Raw genomic sequence first — 19,758 nt, 5'->3', positions numbered from 1 at the left:
GCAGTGAGTCGGAGGGGGACAACCGCCCACCTGCACATTTGCGTCATGCACGCGGGGAGAATCCTGCTGAAGGACACAGGCGCCGCAACAACATCACACTGAATTATTTTTAGTGCTCACATACCCCTCACACAACACTGCACTCATGCATACCAAATGAAATAATGACATGACATATGATTTGCGTTTGAAATAAATTCTCATTATAATGTAAACAGGATCTTTCTTTGACATTTTTTGATTCACAAAACATGAAAACTGTATTAAGACATACAGACCCATTATTGGGAAGCAGGCCTGCTTTGTACTTCAGCATGGCACTGCTGCTAATAGTCAGTTGATCACTAGCGCCTCCGGCCGGACGCGCCCTGTCACCTGTCCACATCCACCTCGCCTGTATCGGGCCTTGATGCTGCAGTGGGCCTGGTACTGCGGCGTCGTTCTTGTACCACCGGCAGGGACAGGCTGCTCAGACTGGAGGTGCTCTCATTGGTATCATCCCCCCCCTTGCATGGGCATGGCCACATACCTGCTGGTTCTGGACAGCAGTTGTGACCTGTTCCAATGCCCTAGCAACATCCTGGCAACATTGCACCATCTGACATTGCATTGCCAGGGACCGGCGTGATAGTTGGAAAGTAGCATTCCTGATCAGGTGCTTTGACCTGGTGTATGCCGATAGGCGGGTCAGCAGCTCTGCAAATTCTAATTTGCGATTTGGTATTTTTCGCAATTTAGAATTTGCAGTATCTGGGTTTGATGCATCTGCGGGTAAGTGCCGTACTGGGAGAAAGCATGCAAAAGAGCAGCAGGAGTACACTTCACTAACATACCTATCACAGACTCCCTCACCACAACATGCTATCTCAACACTATATGCGCTTATCAGGACAGGAAATAACTCCACACACGGAAGGTGCTGCAGGAATGACGCAATGAACTAAGTATAGACCTAAGGGAGGAGCAGTGGTTATATTTCTGCTTAAGTACCAAAGGGATATCGCAGAATGGTAGACACCGCCTTTTAAAGAGTATTCTATACATCGGTTAGATTGCAGAAATATGGATTGAGAGAAGATGATAACTGGGCCAGATGTGGGGCCACAGGGGCAACTTTCACACAAATAGCTTGGGGTTGCCCTGGGATCCGTAAATATTGGTCGGAGGTATTTGAAGTTCTGTAGGACATGACCGAGACACCTGTACCTGTGACACCGCTAGTGGCCCTTTTAGGATATGTCAAAGACCTACCTAAAGGTAGTTGGAAATTGATAGCGTTTGCATACTTATAGCTTAATAAAAGACTGGCTATGTGATGGATGAAAGGCCCAATACTCACCTTCTTGGAGTGGTGTACAGACCTGTACTTTTGCAATACGCAATCAGATCAATATAATGCCCTCATACCAACACCCTGCAGGTCAATTAATATCTGGAGATATACCAGGCATACTTCACCTGTAGAGCTGCAGAGGAGGAGGAGACGGAGGGACATGACAGAATGGGGATTGGTTAGATATACCTATAATTACAAACTTTGCAAGAAGTGACACACTAACAAGGAAATATGATTGCCTCAAGAAGAAAGCAAGTAGTCCCCACGTTGCAGTATCGAAATCATTGATTATGGAATCACACCAAGGGATACGTCAAAATGTAATAGCATAAGAATGTTATTGATATGTAACTTAACAAGTTTATTTACCATGGCAAGATAACTTAATGTGCTGTATAACGCTGCATACTCTAGTTGAAAAATGATTGTACATGGGTTCGGCTACTGTAATATTTGTATGTATCGAAAATGAAAAATAAAGTTAAAAAAAAACTATCTAGCCAAATAAAGAAATGTATCTATGTATCTAATGGGTGACTGATTTCCTAAAGCTCTCAGTTCTTATTTCTAACATACACTTAGGGGCAAATTTAGAGTATTGCAGAGAGACTACAGTCTCTCGGGGTGGCAGAGGGCATTAGGCCCACCACCCTTCTAAATTCGAGCTCACTGCTGGCCTGGATAAACTGCATAATTACAGTTTGTAAATACTTTCGCTTTGCATCTAGGCATTTGAGCATGTAAGTCAGATGTATAGCTTTCTAAATTGGTTCCACAATGTCGACTCTAAATATATTTTGGTAGTTTTGTTTATTTGTTTCTAGATTGTGTCCATCATATCAAATTTAAAAACATTTTTCTCTCTCCTAGGTGATAAAGTTATCCCATTATTTGTGCCACAGTGTAGAGAGTGTCGAAGCTGCAAACATCCAAATGCCAACCTTTGTGATAAGAATGAGTGAGTTTGTGTTTTCAGTATACATTTTTAATCTTAACATTCTTTCCTAATTCTTTGCAAATCAAATGTCAGAAAAACAAGACATATCTAACACTGTTTTGCTTTTTCTTTTACTTAGTATTGGGAAATACAGTGGACTGATGGATGACAACACCAGTAGGTTTAGCTGCAAAGGGAAGCTGATTCATAACTTTGCAGGCACCAGCACCTTTACAGAGTACACAGTAGTCAATGAAGTTTCCATAGCTAAAATTGATGATGCAGCCCCTCTGGAGAGTGTCTGCCTCATTGGATGTGGGTTTTCTACTGGCTACGGATCTGCAACTCACACTGCCAAGGTAATTACTTTTTATATTGCAATTACTTTTTTACCCTATATTGCAATTACTTTTTTACTTCAAGACGTGAAGTTGTTTTTGGGAGGTTTCTAGGGCAAGGCACAATGTAGGGCCTCAATGGACCTACACAAAGAAGGCAGAGACAGACTGGGGATGGCAAGGCAGTAAATTGAAAGGCCTTGCATGAGTTAGGTTTCAAATGCTTTTCTGGGTGACGCAGTTTAACTTGTGGCTTAGTTGCTGGTGACACTTGAAAGTGATGGGGCATCAAAGTTGGGTATGAATTTTATGTATCGAGTGAAATGAGCGAACTTGATCATCAATCGTAGGATTTGCAGAGGTCCTCCCCCGAGAAAAAGTTTTAAAAGATTAGCAAATGGTGAATTTTAAAGCAAATTTTAATGAAGAATTTAGGTCGATATGTACAAAACTCTGGATTTGTGGTTTCCAAATAGCAAATCCATAGAAATTGTTATTAGGGGTTCGTAATGTACTAAACTGCGGATTCCACTAATAGCCATTCTTACAGATTAGCATTCGCAATTAGGTAATCGCAATTTAGGAAAACACAGGTTAGGAAATCGCAAAATTGCAATTTTTTGCAATTTCCCATTAGGAAATCGCAAATTATGAAACATCGCATATTGGATGCAGAATGATGATGTCAGACCCGGAAGTTTACAAATACAGGGTGTGGCCACAACCTCGAGGCCTAGGAAGGTGCTGGAAGGGAGGCATGCACCTGTCTGACTACTGGCAAGTGAAAACCACTGACTTCATTGCATCATGTCAAAAGAAGATGGGGACAGGGAATCTGGGAGCAGGAAGTGGAAGGTGAAGTTTTCCAAACGGTGCTGCAAGCTAAAGCCCAATCACTAATCTACGCTTACAGACTCCTACGTAAAAAACTAGACTGCCCGAACTACACCCATCTGCTGAAAGTCATGGCCGCACAAATCCAGCCCAGCCTATCGTATGGCTTAGTCACCTGGTGTGGAAAAGAAGCAAATCTACTGAACGAGCTCCAGACCAGGATCTACAAGACCGTTTTTGAGCTGCCAAAATCTGCCTCTCCTTCTCAGGTTCGACTGGAATTCGGCCTACAGCACCAGAAACTCCGGGCAATGAGTAGCTTTGTCAAACTTTGTCATACATTCCGCTGTTCTAACCCGGACACCCTGAACAAATTATGCTGGGACGAAATTAAGCTCCAGATGAACTTAGAAATACCGAGCTCATGGGGTAGCTTTTTGAGGACAGCTTTGACCGAGCTGGAATTACAAACAGCGTGGGAAAACGGGGAAGATAGAGCAAGCTTCGGCAAAGTCGTAAACGCCGCAGCTAAAAAGAAATCCTTGCTGGCTGACAAAAAATCAATCTCTAAGCGCCGGCATGGGTGGACAGTCATCAATTCATACAGAACCCTAAAGCCTCAAAATTATCTATCCGCTCATTTCAGCTTGCATTTAAAAAAGAGCTTTACAAACTACCGCATGGGCTTGCACGACTCAAAAGACCTGTATCCAACTTGGAAAAAGCCCTATCTCTCCGCAAACTGTCGATTATGTGGTTTTAAATCAGAATCTGTAACTCACTTATTATGTGCTTGTCCAGCAGTTCTGGAACAGAGGAGACAGTATTTAAAATTAATTTTTAATGAGTTGAACATCCGTTCATGCAGACAAGCAGTGATAAGCTGGCTGGAAGGCGCTTCCATTATCCTGGTCTGCAGGGGCGTCAAATTCATGACAACGGTCAGAAACCTCCTACGGCAAGCAGATGGAGAGTAAACAAAACAAGCAGGACTAAAGTCACCTTCAGTAGCCGACCAACAACATTAACGAATGGACAGCATGCTTACCAGCAATTAGCTGCAGGTCGCAAATAGTGGTGTATGAACATTAAAATTTGGAACACTGGGGTATACACTATGCAATTATCTTTTCTAAAAGGTCCCCAAATTTTTAAAAAGAAATATACACCCTTTTTATATAATTATGGAACCACGTCAAAATTCAGGTGTACTTATAAATGTAATGACATTTTTACTACGTTTTTATGGATACGGGGGGGGTTTGTAATGATTTTAATTAATCAAACAATAAACTTATACTGTTCCAAACGGTGCTGGAGCTCCTAACAGAGGAATGTGTGGCCCATATGGACCAGCTATTTGGAAAGACTTCTCTTACTGTTTCTGAGAGCCAAAAGACTAAGATATGGAACAGCATCTTAGAAAAGGTGAATCCCCTTGGCGTAACACAGAGGACCATTCCAGGGATCTGCAAACAGTGGCACAACATGCGATCCTTCATAAAGAAGGTGGCCAGCAGGATGTCTGAGGATCACAGGTGGTAGACCATCAAAACACCCCACTCCCACAGAGACACTCATCGATGAGAAACTGAAACCGGAAAATGTGGTGGGATTGTCTGACACCTCTAATACTGCAGGCACCAGCCAGGGTAAGCCAACTCCCCTTTACTTACTTAACATAACATAATGTTTGTAATAACTTAAATTAAACATTGTAGAAAATCTGACTCCATTGAGATGCTTGCAATACCGTGGCAATGCATCATGCTAGTTGTAGTACACCATAGTTGCATGTTGAACTGTGGGCTGAAGACCACACTACACAGACCTTTACATCGCCAACATGTCATACACATTAAGTACTATTACAACAATATACTAAACAGACATTAACCATTTATTTACACGAATATATACATGCATTTCCACAAATAACACTTAGGATTGCCAGAAACAATTGAGGCTGAGTAAGGTACTGACAAACACGTCAAAATAGAGGCAAGCACATTAGCAACCCCTATGCCCATCGGTCCAACTCCAACTGCTCGTAGAAAAACTGTTTCACCACTACCAGGCGTTGTGGATGGTGATGAGTGACAATAACAAAGTAGGGACACAATACCACCTATGGACAAGACACAGACATCATAGAGGGCACCCAGCAACAGTCCACAATGATAATGTGTCAGACGACATGGCACAGAGTCCTCCTCTATTTGTTGGGCTGGAGAAGTCCATCACCTCTGTATAACGCCTGCAAACCAAACACATCAAGACTGTTATTAGGCATCTGCTAAGAATGTTAAGCTCCATACAGCCGTTACAGAAAGGGCAAGACAGGTGGATTGCTGCTATGTAGAGAAAACACTGTGTGCAGGGACAGCGGCACAGGCAGTGCCTGGTACACTTTGATGCCTTGTAATATGTGATCATTGATCTGTGTGCTCTGCATAGAGGTCAACTCACTGATAGGCACTGCGAGAAACTTATTCTACCTTCAGCCTCAGCATCAGAGCTCTCAATCTTGGCCCATCATAATCGCCTGCACGACCCAGTCCAAAGTATGTATTTTACAAGACCAATAAGATGCAGAAAAACATATAAATACAACATGATGGAAAAAGCTAACAATCTTAGGGAATATAAGATTAAGAAAAATCTGTGACACAGAAAGAGGAACTAAATTACTAACATGCATTACCATAACATTTATAGCATTCTTTGTTCAGAAATCAATCCATTCTTTTGGCCTTAATGTTAAGGGCATGAATATAGGATCCAACAGGTACTCGTTCGAATGTCTGTTTGAATGCCACATGACAGAGTCAGATCCCCAGAATTAAGCAACCATGTGCATACAGAATGCTACATTATCTGTCTTTAAAATCAAAACTTGTAGAATGGGGATAAAACATTCTAGAACCATGGCGCTGATCAATCTAAATAAATCAGAACCTTAATATGCACCAAGCATGCATCCCATATTCTAGGCATACATTCTCATAGCAGGTAATGGTTTTTTAAATTTTTCGGATATTCTTCATCTCAGGAACGTATATGCACATATTTCTTGCTTTGCTCTAATTCCCACAAATCTGACAATATTTGGATCATCTTCACCAGGGAACAGAAGCCCTGTGTCCCTTGGATCAACCTCGTTGGGTACAAAATACAGCAGATCCGCTACTAAAAGGGCCAGCGACCTTCAGCCACGGCCTCGGGTGTCAAAGTGGGTGAGGTCAGGGTCACCTGGCATCTCAGCACAATATACCTATTGCAAGTTTAGCAGTAACACTTACCATTACCGAGGACAAGGCTCCAAACCTCACTTACAAAGCTGGTGAATGACATCAGGCCTCGTGCAGGGATGCAGCCTCAAAACCCAAAACCTAACTTTACTACTACCAAATTGAGAAAAATCGTAATTCTAAGACTTTCGGTATTCACAGAAGGCATTTAGGAGTCCTAAAGTTAGGAGTCCTAACTTTACTACTACTAAATTGAGAAAAATCCTAATTTTAGGACTTTGGGTATTCACAGAAGGCATTTAGGAGTCCTAAAGTTAGGAGTCCTAACGTCTGTGAATACCGAAATGAGTAAGTTCATTCTGTGAATACCAAAAGTTGTAAGTGCATTCTGTGAATGCCAAAAGTAGTAAGTTAATTCTGTGAATACCAAAAGTAGTAAGTGCAATCTGTGAATACCAAACAGTAGTAAGTTTAGGATTGAGTCTTAAGTTCATTCAGTGAATCGGGCCCATAGATTCTCCATGCTACATACTAAGGGCCCTATTACGATGTTGGTTGAAGTTGTCTCCGACTGACTTCGTCTCGGTGTGGGAGCCACCCAGAGCACAAGCTCCCATAGAGAAATGGGAGTTTGTGTAAATCTGTGCACCATGTGTCAAGCCCTTCACAGCCCCCAGGCCCTAAACTGTAGGCTGTGGCTGGATCCCCAAAGTCGCTTTTTGACAGCCTTTACATGTCAGAAAGCCAGATATGGAAAGTCTGTCAGAAACCGACATCATAATTCCGATGGCGGAAACACTGTTCGTAGGGATTATGATAGGTATCCGACTGCCCGATAGGCTCCTTGAGCCCGTCAGAACACAGTCTGATTCACCAGCCGGTTTAGACTCTGATCGCTGACTTTGAGATTTGGCTGTCAGACTGCAAGCCTACAGGGTCGGTCGGCAAGCCTTTGACAAGCGGTCGGAAGCTTCCCGACCGACATCGAAATGAGGCCTTAAGTATTGTAAGCTGCCTTGAGTTATTAGACAGAATCTTCTCAGAATTACAATTTCTACTTAACATAGAAGACTCTGTCCTCCAGGTGTTAAAATATGTATTTTTGCTTGTTTTGCTTTAGAAGATGAGCTCTCTGTAAAATATGAAGACTACAGGTAGCATAACTTTAGCACCTTCAGGAGTTGCTTATTTTGAGTTATTAGTGTCTTTCTTTTGAGGTGTTCCATAGAGCGTACACTGTTACTAGTAGATTATTTTAATACTCTGTAGTGCATTTCTCATGACAGTTTCACTGTCCGCAAGCAGCCTAGTACAAGGTAAACTCTCTCCATAGAGTGAATACTGTTTACAGTACCCACTTCTCTACTAATATTACCACCATTTATCAATGTAGGTTTGGTGACTGTCAGGGGTTTGATACAGATAAAAGCTGTCCGTAGTAGGGCATTCCTTTTGGAACTCACATTCAGTATTTTTAGAAACGTGTCTTTCTCCGAACATTTATATAGAAACTGAACACCATATGCAATGAGGGTTTCCTATATATCTGTGGTTGATTGTTAATGTGCTACCTATGAAGTGTATGGTATAGGGTCAATGTGGCAGATAACCCATGCTTTCTACACCTAAGGACATTGTTTCAGTGATGGCATTAATAATGCCTAATATTCTTCTCAGCTATTTTGTACTTCAATTTAAAACTCTATTTCAGTCATAGACCATAAAAGTCACAAGTCAAAAGTACAGTGCATAAGACCAATTAAAAGTGCAGTTAATAACGAGACACAATATTTAAAATACAATGTGGACTCATTTGAGTGACAACATAACAAATGCCATAAAATCTTAAAACCATAGGTTAGAATAATGATTAGAATAATTGAGCGTTAGATGAAAAAATTTTCTCAACATTAAAATGACACATTAGACTTACATAGTTACTAATGTTTAGGCACTATGCATCATGCATGAAAAAATACCCAAATTGACAAGATTGAGCAACAGAGACTTAATCTCAGCCAGTATGAGAGCGAGATAATTTTGCACTGAATTGGCAAGATGCTCTCCAAAAACTTAGCAATTGGAAACACAATGGTGGACGAGGTGTCAACCATGCAAATTCTCGGGGCAACTCTATACTAACACACTCCTATCAACCGTAAAAAGGAGACGATCCAGTGATTATGCTGCTTCGAATAGAAGGGACCAAAAAAACAGTAAATTGTCAACAGTTTCCACATTCCCATTACATCCTGGACAGATATTGCTTCCCCCAAACCACTTTTCCATTTGGAAGTGAATGAAGCTAAAGGAAGGGTGACCAGTGTAAACCATATGTAAAGGGCTTTGGTGGAGGGAGGGTCAATCTGGTCCATGTAAGCCTCAAAAGCCAAGAAGGGTTTAAACCCTATAAAACGATCACTGAGGAAACCCAGGTTTAGTTGGTTGATTAAACTCCTTGTTTTCCCAATAAAGAGACATCAGCTGTTGGCAGAGGAAGGTGTAATGGCTGAAATGTCTTCACAGAGTTCTTGGATTCCAAGCAAATGGATGGTCTCTTTAATATAAAACAGCCATGGAAATAGGGCCCACTTTGTTGCCTACATAGGATGTCACTCAAACCCACCTGTAGTTTGACGGGACTGGCCCAAACATGTAACCAGTACAATTCGGGGTTGAGCAGCACTAGGGAGGCTATAGACGAATACCTCAATCTTGCTTAAATATCAAGGGGGTGCTCTGGGGTGTTTAAGAATGCAATATTCAATAAGAGTGTGTGGGGGTTGAAGCCCCCCACGTAACCCCAGGGATTACCACCTACCCGGCTACCCAGGGCACTGCAGAAGATGGGAGGGGGACCACACAGCCCCCTCCTCTCCTGGAGCTATAAATGTCCCTGGGGACCACCACCACACCCGGACTGGCTCCAGCAATGACCTGGGGTGTCCACCTCCTGGGACATTACATTTTACTACGGCATAGCCGGAGCACTGCTACTGCAATGCCACAGCAAACTCTGCTTCGCTTCATGGTAGCGAGATCACTGAAAATGCTCTTGCTTCCATTAAGCGAAGAAGAATTGCTTTTGAGCAAAGGGAGCTGCATGTTTGAAGATCCCTCAGCCCAAAAGTAATGCCTGCTCCCATAGGAGGCTGGCAGCTGACTGGGACCGCAGGGTCTTGAGGCTCCCCCTGCGGTCCCCAACAAGTTGGCCAGTACCCGGGGGATGGGGTCCCTGGGGCAGAAAATAGCCCTGGAGGGGTGGTAGCTCACTCAGCCCCATCCTTTTTTTTAAATTTAAATAAAAAATGGCTGAGCCCCAGGGTGTGCGGACTGGTGGAGAAGGGGGTGTTTCCAGCTACCACCTCTCAGCAATACCACTGTGTGGGGCTTACTGGAGCTAACAGGGAGGCTAGTTTGCCCCTAATGACCCCCAGCAGTGAAGGGGACTTTATCCCCCAACCAAGAGCACGCCAGGAAGTGCATTTGCAGAGTGGTGGACAAAGGGGGTGTGCCCTTCTTTCAGAACTCAGCCATCCTGCAGTATGGGACTTACTGGAGGTAATGGGAGGGGTAGTTGCCCTTGGGGGAAAGCTACCCCTCCTGTTACCTCCAGTAAGTCCCACACAGTGGGATTGCTAAGAGGTCTTTGGAGGCCTCGCCCCCTTTGTACACCACTCTGCAAACGCGCCACCTGGCACACTACTGGTTAGGGGATGAAGTCCACTTCACTCCAGAGGGACCTTGGGGGCCAAGAAACCATCCTGGTACCTCCTGAAGTCCTACGCAACATAATTCCTGAGAGCTGGTCGGAGGCCCAGACCCTTTTCTCCACCACTCTGAAAACGTGACTGCTAGTTAAAAAACCTTACAAATTCACTGAAAAAACACATGTTTCAGGGATGTTATAGTTTGAAATTACCATTTAAAAACCTTAGAAATTCACTGAATAAAACAAAGGTTACAGGGACATTTTACTTGTACAAAACCAGAGAAGTTCAGCAGTTATAGTAAAGCTAACTATAACGTGCACCCCCACAATGCACTGCTTATAACCTCACATATTACATCACTCATGACATCGTCAGTGACTTCACTCATGACATCACTGATGATATCTCAAATAACATCACTTATGATATCAGTAACAACATCATCCAAAGCATGGGTGAATGACTAATCTGTGTGAATGTCTTCATCAGTCTGTCTGTTGGTGTGTAAGTGGCTGCATGAGTTGGTGAGTAGCTACATGAGTGTCTATATGGGTTAATGATTGGTTGTCTGATTACCTGTATGGGTGCCTGAATGTCTGTGTTGTGTGACTCCCTGCATGGATGTGTGATTGGGTGATTCACTGGGTGTATGGGTTTATGAGTGCGTGTGCTAGCGGCTGTATGGATGAGTGAGTGTGCATGAGTGCAGAAAGAGGCAACATAAGTCTAGAAAGAGGAAGAAAGGTACAGAAAGAAGCAAGAGAAGTACAGAAAGAACCAAAAGAGGTACAGAAAAGTGCCTACTTTGGCTATACCTTACAAAAGACTCATACAAAGAAGCCTTATCACTAATCCTTCTCCCAAGATGTCTTAAACCTCACTTTTCTCTTGAAGGTTCACTATTAATCGACTGTTCAGAATGTTAGGCCTACCAAATATAAAACAGCAATCCTAAGAATATCACTGTTGTAAGTCTGACCAAGTTTGTGAAGGTATGCATGTGCCTCCCTGCTTTTACCTAGTGGTATGTTACATAGAAATAAACCTACAAATACTTGAATACCTGTATTTCAAACAGCATACTCTGTAAATATGTGTACAAACATGAGTATTTATTTCTTTCTGCTCATAATACAGGGCACATGGGTATTCAATAGTATATTTTAGGGGCTCTGTAACACATAAGGCATGTCTGCCTGTGCAACTGAATGACAGAGCACAACTGAGAGCACAACTGAGAACATTTAACCACCTATAGGCGAAGCTATCAACTTTTTAAGCTACCTTCTTCAGATGCATAACACATGTGAGAATACATATACAAGTAGACATATACCTCAGTCACAAGAGCATGCAGACTTTTAAACTTGACAGCTTGCACTTCCTATTTGAGTACAGAAAGAGGCGAGAGAAGTACAGAAAGAAGCAAGAGAAGCGCAGAAAAAAACAAACATCAGGCTTGAAAGGTGAAGCTGCATGCACCGCCCACTAGGGAAGTACTTATGTTGTAATGCCTGCAGCCAATGAACCCCGAGCACCGAGTTTGGAACATCCTCCTCTCTTTGCCTGTCAGAGCGTCTCCAACCAATCAGTAGTGAGGCGTTCTGTATTTAAAGGTCATCTTTGTGCAACATGTTCGATAGCGCGATTTGACAAAGCATTTAAGCCGAAACGCGCCATGCCAGATCAGCGTTGCTTAAATAAAACGGGAGTTCCTGTGAACCTGTGTGGGCTTTATTCTTTCTGAAGGGGAAGGATTTTGGATGTGATGTTTGGTGCGGCCACTAGCCCAATAAAAGCCCCCATCTTCAAAGTAGTTTGGCGATAACAGTGGCAAAATTGGTTACCTCAACGTTCTTGGGAATACGCCGAACCGCCGCAAACATCAAAGGCACACTTCTCAACACATAAGGAATGACGAAGCCATGTCTTGACAATTCATTTAGATTTTAATAGTCGGCCATGTCGGATGCGTTTCGCCTGAACCAGCGGGCTTGCTCACCAACCACTTGAGTAGTTCACACAACATAGCCTGCTTAGTAGTTCAGCATGACACGCATGAGCTGCATTGAGTGCACGAGTCTTGCTATCGGTACCGATTGTTGCAGCTTCTAGAAGGAGCAATGCACCCACTAATGGTCCTCCATATGCCTACTGCTGTATTGATGCAGAGGCCCTGTATCCACTGTGTTGGAGGAGACTGCAATGGCATTTTGTGTATAATAATCTTCTACTGCAGTATATACCAGTGATCGGAAGAAGGAGGCCTCAAGGATGGAGGGTTTCAGGTGCTAGGAAAGGTCAGGACTGGAGGAGGAGAGATGTAGAAGCCAAGTCTGGCCAAAAGGGGATTGTGATCTGAGAACGTGTGGCTGTGGTAGTATATATGCATAAATGCCATGCAAAGTAATGTAGAGCATAGAATTCAATTGAGGTGAACATGGAGGTCATGTGTGGAGAAAAGAATGAGTAGGTCTTGGCCAGTGGGTAGCACTGGTGCCAGACATTACATAAATTCAAGCACTGAGAAAATGCCCTCCCATCCAAAAAACATATGGTCAGTAACCAACAATTTTGGGGGAGGCCAAACCATGGGCAATATTCAGGGTAATAACCTAAGACCTTGGGAGAAAATCTGATAGTCAAAGCTGAGGGCGGCTTAATTGATATCAGATCAGCACAAGGGAGTTATCGGGTACACAGTGGGTGAACAGAGGAGTAGGCTCTGTCCTGCAACAGAGATTAGAAAACATCATCTGCTGTCTCTGGTGTTACCATAGGAGGGTCATCCCCCTCCAAGACCAACATATGAGCAGTAGTTGTGCTCACCTCACTGGAAGGATCATCTGAGGTCTCCATCTGTGCAGTGGCAGTGAAAGACAGTGAAGAACACAGGTAATCTGCTGCTTCATAGGCCACATGGAGGCTCAGCTCTTGCAAAGGGCTAGGAGACAGTGACAGAGGGAGTCACTTCCAGTCTGTTGTTGCCGCTTCCCCAGCAGAGCGGTACAAAAGGGGGTGGTGTTGGACGGAGCATCTGAATCAATCAAACACTCACACCCAGTCAAAAGATCTGGGTTTAATCCATCACCGTTCTTTAGCCCACTCTGCCACCCCAGTTCAGACATGGCTGTATGCAAATCAGTCTGACCCTGTGCCTCATGGGAACAGTCCAGCCCGAACTGCCAAGCCATGTCTTCCCTGGACCGGAAACAAGCTTCCGACGACCGGTTTCTGGCATTCCAGCCGTCTTCCCCAGCAGAGGGCACACTCTTTTCAGCCTGATCCCAGACCTTTTCAATGTTTTCAAAGAAATGGGGGGTGGGGGGGGGGGGGTTGATGACTTTGAATATGAATTTGACTTGGAAGAATAAGGAATATTGTATACCATCTCATGTAATTTGTGTTTAACATCAAGGAAGGAAATCCGCTGGCATTGGACTGTGACTGTTTAGTCAAGGAATAGCATTATTCGGCTGCTGTCTATTTCCTGGGTCAGGAGTACCTGGGCTTTGCAAAGGATTTAGTCACAGTCATTAAAATGGAGAATCTTGGATACCAATGTGGGGTGCTTGGCTACATTGGATCTGTGCATAGGGGTTTTGTGGGCCCTCTCAATAAGAAGAAGTGGGTAGGTTTATGAAACAGCGTAAAGCTTTTAATCCAGGTTTCAAGGTAAGTGATTGGGTCCTTAGCCCCTGTGCCCTTTAGGAGACCCACATTCCTGAGATTGCTCCTGAAAACATGACATTCAGCATCCTCCGCTCTGTCTTCGGGTAGCCTCATCCTGCCTAGGAAGTCTGTGAGCATTCAGGGGACATTGGCAGCTGATTGGTACTGCTGGTCGAGAGCTCTCCCGCCTCCACTGCATTTCATAGGAATGCTTACCTGTGCATAGACAGTTCGCCTTCTTTATGGATCCTGCTGCAAGGGGGTTTCGATGAGAGCTCGTCCGTGTGGTTGTGGACCTTGAGGATCAGGTTCGGGGCAGAGGGTCAGCCCTGTCCGGGGCACAGCGGTTCAACCGCGTACAAGTGTGTGGGCAGATGCTGCAGTGTGACTCGGTAGGGCCGGCGAGCGGAAGCCAGGATAAGTACCGGGGCAGCGGCAGAGCAGAAGGCATTTAGGAGTTCAAAAGTTAGGAGTCCTAAAGTGAGAAGTCCTAAGTTTACTACTCAGAAACTGAGAAAAATCCCAACTTTAAGACTTTCGGTGTTCACAGAAGGCATTTAGGAGTCCAACATTTAGGAGTCTAACCTTACTACTCCTAAACTGAGAAAAATCCTAACTTTAGGACTTTCGGAATTCACAGAAGGCATTTAGGAGTACTAAAGTTAGGACTCCTAAATTCTGTGAATACCGAAATGAGTAAGTGTCCTCTGTGAATACCAAAATGAGTAAGTGCCTTCTGTGAATACGAAAATTGTAGTAAGTTTAGGATTTTGTCTTAAGTTAGTTCTGTGAATCGGGCCCATAGTGATAAGAGGTACACATTGATGGAGATTTGCAATGGGGAAGCCAGTTGCCGGAGCCCTGGTATTAATGAAGCTAGTAAATGTAATAATATGTCAAGGAGGGTTCAGAGGGCAAGATAATAAGTGGTAGGAAAAGACAGGTGGAGGGAGGTGAGGGTTAAAGAGAAAAAGGAGAGGGGAGTGAGTGTGGGACGGGGGAAGTCAAAAGAGGAAGGGGGAGAAGTAGTCAGAGAGATTAGCTATCCGATAAAAAAATTAATTTCCCCATAATTTGGCAAGTAAATAAATGTTAAGTTCTTTTTTGAATCTGGAGTAGGAGGGGTTGCAACTGAGGTCTTTGGATAGGGCATTCCAAATGGATGGGTCCTTACCAGAGAAGGAACAGGATTTCGCAGCAGCTTTTTTGAGTTGGGGGGTATGAGAAGAAGAGTGTTGGTGCTTCTCAGTGTTCGGGCACAGCCAGCTTTTTTAAGTTTAGTTGAGAGGTAGGATGGGGTATTCTGGTAAAGTGCTTTGTGAGTAATACAGACAATTTTATAGGAGAACCTGCCTTCTATGGGAGCAATTTGAGGGATTTGAGAGCAGGGGAGATGTGGTCAAAGCATCTACAGTGTGTTGTAAGCCTGGCTGCTAGGTTAAGAACGTATTTGATGGGGGCCAGGTGGGTTTTGGGGGTGTCAGAGAGAAGGGCATTACCATAATCTATTTTAGATAGGAGTGTGATGAGAAGGGTAGGGTGGAAAACAGTATAAAATGCCGCAGATAGGTCAAGAAGGATAAGAAGGAAGGACTCACCCTTGATCAGTGCTAGGTGAATTTCATCAACAATTTTGAGAAGCGCGGTTTCCGTGCTGCACCCTTTGCGGAAGCCAGATTGAAGGGGGTCAAGAAGGTTAAACACATCGATGTGATTGTCCAGTTGGAGGAGGGCGCATTTTTCCAGGGCTTTGGAGAGGAGGAGGAGGTTGGAGATGGGGTGGAGAATATTAGGGTCATTGGGGTCGGCTTTGGGATTTTTGGGGATGGGAGTGATATGCCTGAGTTGAAGGAAGATAGGCACACACCCTGATGAGAGGGATGCGTTGATGATGTTTGTCCAGTAGGGGACGATAACATGTTTGAGTTTGTGGATGAATGCGGAAGGGAGTGGGTCTTTGGTGTGGGAGGAAGATTTGAGTTTGGCTAAAATGTTGTAGACCTCTTGTTCAGTTACAGTGTGAAAATTAGGCTATGAGGTGTTGTTTTTAAGCAAAAGGGAGATGGAATCCGGAGGGGTAAGAGAGGGGAGGGGTTGAGGGGGGGTAGGGGAAGTGTTCAAGGGGAGAGGGGGTAGAAGGGTGGCAATCGGGGGAGGTTGAGGGGTGAACGAGGGTGGGGTCTCGAGGAAAGTGTGGTCTATTTTAGCAATTTGTTCACAGAAAATGTTAGCAATTTCTTTGCATTTGCTAGTGGAGGCCACCGGATTATGGGGTGGAGGGTTGGTGTGGTTTCTAATGATGTTGAACAGTACTCTGGGTCTGTTTTTGGCGCAAGAGAGTTGAAGATAAATGAATGGCCCTTTCTCAGAGAAGATGTGTTTTTTGTAAGAGGATCTTGCAGTTTTAAGGATGGCAAGATGGGAGGGGAAGGGGTGTTGTCTCCATGATCTTTCCGCCAATCTCAGTGCACGTCTTTCTTTGCTAAGGTCTAGGGTGAACCATGATTTAGAAGGGGCATTTTTTAATGTTTTAGTTTTCAGAGAGGCAAGTTGGTCTAACACCTCATTTACAGTTTTGTTAAAGTGATCCGTGAGATCATTAGCATTAGAGGAGGGGGGAGATATCCTCAGAAGAGCTTTCTAAAAATGTAAATTCTAACAAAGATGAGATTCAGAGGCTGAAAAATGAGGATAAAGAGCTCCGGGACAAGATAGAAGCCCTTGAAAATAGCGCAAGGAGAAATATTTTTCAGTATTCTGAATATACCAGAAAGACTCGAGGTAGAGAACATTAGCGGTTTCACGATCAGCCTTCTAAAATAATTGAATCCAGACATTGAAGAATGTATCTGGACTATATCTGGGAAGAAGATATTCGAAGAATACATGATCTGTTCTCCAAAAGACCAGCACAGAAAACTCAGCGAAAGATCCTGGTAAACTTCAAGTCGAACTCTCTTAAGAATAAAATCCTTGCAGGGGCTCTCAAAGCAGGAACCTATGAGAAGGGAGACTGGTCCTTCAGTATAAGATCGGACAGTTCGCGAGCTATGTAAGACAGACCATGGGAGTTAGGGAAGGTCATTCAAGAATGGGGGCGCTAGAGGGTGCACTAGCTGCATGGGCGCACCTTCGTGAGGCTCCGGCAGCCTGGCGTGATGATCCTACATTGATCCTACTTCCACTGCACCCACCCGCCCGAAAATCCCCACGGAGGGGCAGCAAGTCCCGCTGCACACTCGGTGCAACTTTGAAGGCGCTACCCCCTTGGACTCCGCAGATACAGCCAACGGAGCTCCCCCGGCTGATGTGAGACCTCCAGTGCTGGTCCCTGCACTCGGCTCCTGTGACAACGTGAGCCCGGGGCTCGCCACGAGGACTACAGGCCAGGCGGGCTGGACGGGAGGCGCGGCCGGCGCTGGTGGCAGGAGAGGCGGTGGCGCCCCATCGTGCTCTTCACTGCGGGATACCACGAGGCAAGTGCGGCATAGACCGGGAGGCTTGAGGCGCTGCGGAGCTTCCGCTGGTTCGCCCTGAGGCCCGAACCCCTGCTATTGCGGTGAGTGCACTCTCTCAGCGCCATATTGGACTGCCGAAGCTCGCCTGCTGTGGGACCGGGGCTGCTAGGGGCTCGATCCTGGCCCTAATGTGCACAGTCTGAGGACTCTCCTTTGGCCGACGTGCCGGACGGACTGAAGGCGCCGCCAGCTTGGTGATATTGGCTGCAATCTCGAGGCGCTGCATTTTGGCTGGTGCTCCTGTGCCCTGCCCCCGAGGTGCCGCCACACGCTCGCCTGGCACTTCACCTCCTGGGGAGTCGCCTTGGAGGCTCCTGCCGCGCTTCTGCCTGGCACCACGTTTGGGGCAGAGGCGCCACTGTCTACAGCCACCATTGAGGTATAGCGTTCCCCCTAAGCTCACTTCACACCGGCTGACGCGGAAACAGCGCCGTGTCGCGGTGCTTCTTTATTTCCCATTGCCGCTATGGGGAAGCCGGACAGTCGCCAACCCAGGCTGCAGTTTGAACCCGCGTCCCAGAAGAAGGCGACGAGACACACGGGGGAAGCTACGCAGCCCCAGAGCCCGGCCACAGAGGCCGCGACGTCGACCCCTCCAGCCCCGATATGGCCGCCATGATGCAGGAGATGCGCCAGGGCTTTGCAACGGTGGTTGACAAGGTGGACAGACTTTCCTCTAGAATGGACGGTATAGTCCAGAAGATGGATGTGCACGAAGAGCGTATTAATGAGGTGGAGCGCCGGATATCTGAAAACGATGACGCCACGGCGGCGCATGACTCCCGCCTTGCTCGGATGGACAATGTGCTGAGGGTGATCGCCGCCAAAAATGAGGAGTTGGAAGCGAGGAGCCGGCGGAACAACATTCGCGTCACGGGCGTTCCGGAGTCAACCAACACGGGGAGGATGGAGTTGTACATTGAGAGACTGCTTACCGCGGCGGTGGGGGCGGAGGCCCTTTCGAATCAATTTATTGTGGAGCGCGCTCATCGCTCCCTGGGACCTCAGCCCAAACCTGGAGCCCAGCCGCGACCCATAATTGCACGCTTGCTAAACTACTGTGACCGCGATGCAGCGCTACGAGCAGCCCGGACGAACCAAAATCTCACGTATGATGGCGTGTCCTTCTCCATCTACCCTGACTTTACCCCGATGGTTCAAGAGCAGTGGCGGAAGTTTCTTGTGGTCAAAAGGAAACTCAGAGACCTGAACATTGACTATGCCCTTTTGTATCCGGCCAAACTACGAGTCACTCATCAGGGCACACAACATTTTTTTCTCAACCCCCAACAGGTTGATGACTACATTAAAACTTTGCCTACACGAAATAGACGGCCTGCGGACGCTGAGGACCAGCATGCATCGGATCCCGAATAATCGACGGATGGCTTTGTATTCTTCTTGACTCCGCGCCTACTTGGATTGTTCTCACGCCCTCACTACACGGGGGGTACTATCCTTCTCATCAGTGGCTGTGGCTGTCCCTGGGGTGCCATGGACGGGTGCTGGACTGCAAGTGGTAATGTATGCCAGGCCCCCACCCCCCTTACTCCCTCTCTACTCCGGGAGAAGACACTGAGGGTAGCCTTGTACGGAGTGGGAGGACTGGGGGTGGTAGAATGTGCACCTCAGCTGACCCCTACTGGGTGTTCCCCAATGACATTGACTCTTGTTTATTTTTAATTTTTGTTGGTTGTTCTTTGGGTTGCTTGATGTATGGGTGGGGGGTGGGCATGGGGTACTGGCGAGTTGGGGACGCTTCAGTGGGTGGGGGGTGGTGGGATGGTGTCCCGATTGGTTGGAATGCGATAGGCTGGGTGTTGCTCCCTTTAGCGGAGCTGACACGGTTCGTCCTACATGGTTGGTTACTGGTAACTGCTTTTCTTTCTGCGGGTCCTGTCCATTTGTTGGGCCGCTCTGGGGGGAGGCGGGTGGAGGATCGAGTTTGGGGAACTGTTGGGGTTCGATTTCAAACATGTGCATTTGGTGTTCTGAACGAGCTACTCTGCCTTTGTGGGGGGCAATTGGGTTGTGGCCGGGGGATGGGTGTGCAGGATATGCGTGGTGTGCACTGTCTACAGCTGGGACATGACGCGTGTGATGGAAGGGTTCCTTTAGGGCTTAGCTTCTTGTCCCCTCTTGGTGTCACCGAGCAGGTA

General features: G+C 45.8%; 1 protein-coding gene across 2 annotated transcripts in view; it reads left to right on the top strand.

Annotated features, from left to right (window-relative positions):
• The window catches only part of LOC147727489 (alcohol dehydrogenase 1-like), a 256,534-nt gene that overhangs the window by 108,156 nt on the left and 128,620 nt on the right, over positions 1–19,758 (top strand). For both annotated transcript variants that reach the window (XM_086961564.1, XM_086961565.1), the window contains exons 4-5: positions 2,207–2,294; positions 2,413–2,632. In XM_086961564.1, coding sequence (XP_086817690.1) covers positions 2,207–2,294; positions 2,413–2,632 — 308 coding nt within the window. The remainder of the gene's footprint in view (positions 1–2,206; positions 2,295–2,412; positions 2,633–19,758) is intronic.

This window comes from Lissotriton vulgaris, chromosome 3_1 (genome assembly GCF_964263255.1).
Source record: "Lissotriton vulgaris chromosome 3_1, aLisVul1.2, whole genome shotgun sequence".
NCBI classification, from domain to species: Eukaryota; Metazoa; Chordata; class Amphibia; order Caudata; family Salamandridae; genus Lissotriton; species Lissotriton vulgaris.
This window is presented reverse-complemented; position numbering and strand designations above follow the sequence as displayed.